A 1,532-nucleotide genomic window follows, 5' to 3' on the forward strand; every position below is an offset into this window, starting at 1 on the left:
TTCTTGTAGTTTTGAACAGATAAATAAACTTCTCAGAAATCAGATAAGAGGAAAAAGAGAGTATAATAAGTAAACATCTGCAGAAGTAATAACTGGAAGGGAAAAGACAGGAACTTCAGGGTGGGACTAATACCTTACATACTCAGAAACTTCTCAGAACAGTTCCTGGAATTAAATTAAAACAGTCTAGTCTTCTTTTTTTTTGGCAAGGTTTTCCTTCTATTAGGAAAAACATCAAAACGGGGATTTTGAAATCACATTTAATGTACCAACATTGTTTTGATACAAAACTGGTTTCAAATAACCAAAATATCCCTTTATTACGGTCAATATTGGCCTGAAAGGATCAGTGCATCCCAGTACTCACCTGGACTGTCCACTCGCTTGTAGTGGTAGGGGTTGATACACACATCCTTCTGTTTGGAGCCGAAGGGGTACTCGCAGCACTCCAAGGCCTTCAGCTCATGGTGGGACTGCAGGTCGGGCCAACGCCACACCCGACAATAAATGACATGCGGCAGGCCCTTTCTATGGGACACCTGCAGCCGTCCATCCAGGGAGCGGGGGATTGTCACACAGTTACTGGGTTGACCTGGGCAGCTAAGAGCCCTCTCCAGCTCCTCCATGGCCCCCTTCTTCTTTTTCAGTTTCTTAACCAGTGCATCCACTGCCTTTTCCGCCCATTTCTCTTCCTCGTCTCCCTGCTTCCAACCCAGCAGCCGTTTGACCGCTGGGCTGGTGAAGGAGAAGAGCGAGGTGACGTTCATGTTGGACAAGCCGCCCTCCTCCCTTCTCCTTTCTGTCCAAAAGAAGTGTGAGCAGTAGTGGGAGGCAGTCCAGTCTCAGAGGAGAAAGGGTGAAACGTGTTGGCCTTTTTGGAGTTTTAGATAATCCTCAGCTTCTGAGATGTAAGATCTGGTCCTCCTGGCAGTCACTAAAAGAAAATGGGAGGTAGGTCAGCATCTATGTTAAAAACGTCTTCCTTTTAAACACTTTTTTGCAGATCAGTCCTGCTCGCTGTATCCTTTCTCTCACAAAGTTGTAGCAACTGTGGTACACATCAAGCTCTCCCCTTTTGCTCCACTGGCAGCACTGACGTCTCATCAGGAGTTTGCTACAAAAGCCCTTGATGAGGCGATGATGTCACCATTATAGCTGTTTTGGCCATGTCAGTCATGGCTGCTGGGAAACTGGCAGAGGAGTCAAACGGACACCCTCCTGTTAACGTCCGCCCCAAGCAGGCATTCTTCAGATAACTTCCTGTCTGTATGGCTTGTCACATTACCACCACTGACTAATGTCATTTACAGTAAATTAATTCACTTACAGTATGCAGTCTACACAACCTACAGGAATTTAGCTTGCAGGTTAGGGATGACACAGTGAAGAAATTTACAATAAATTTTTGACAGCACTTGTTTTCTTATATTTGTGATTGGCACTCACCAATCTGTAGAGTGCTGTATTAAATTACTTTAGTTAAGTCTTAATTATAGTTATCTTTCCATTGAGCTACCAGGCACCTCCAAAAC

General features: G+C 44.7%; 1 protein-coding gene across 1 annotated transcript; it reads right to left on the bottom strand.

Moving 5' to 3' along the window:
- Nucleotides 1-367: 367 nt before the first annotated feature.
- Nucleotides 368-971, bottom strand: LOC121964751 (mothers against decapentaplegic homolog 1-like; the record flags this gene model as incomplete). Its single annotated transcript, XM_042514944.1, has 1 exon — nucleotides 368-971. A coding segment is annotated over exon 1 (400 nt), but the record flags the coding sequence as incomplete, so codon positions are not given.
- Between the last annotated feature and the right edge of the window lie 561 nt (nucleotides 972-1,532).

Source organism: Plectropomus leopardus, unplaced genomic scaffold (assembly GCF_008729295.1).
Source record: "Plectropomus leopardus isolate mb unplaced genomic scaffold, YSFRI_Pleo_2.0 unplaced_scaffold17033, whole genome shotgun sequence".
Lineage (NCBI taxonomy): Eukaryota > Metazoa > Chordata > Actinopteri > Perciformes > Serranidae > Plectropomus > Plectropomus leopardus.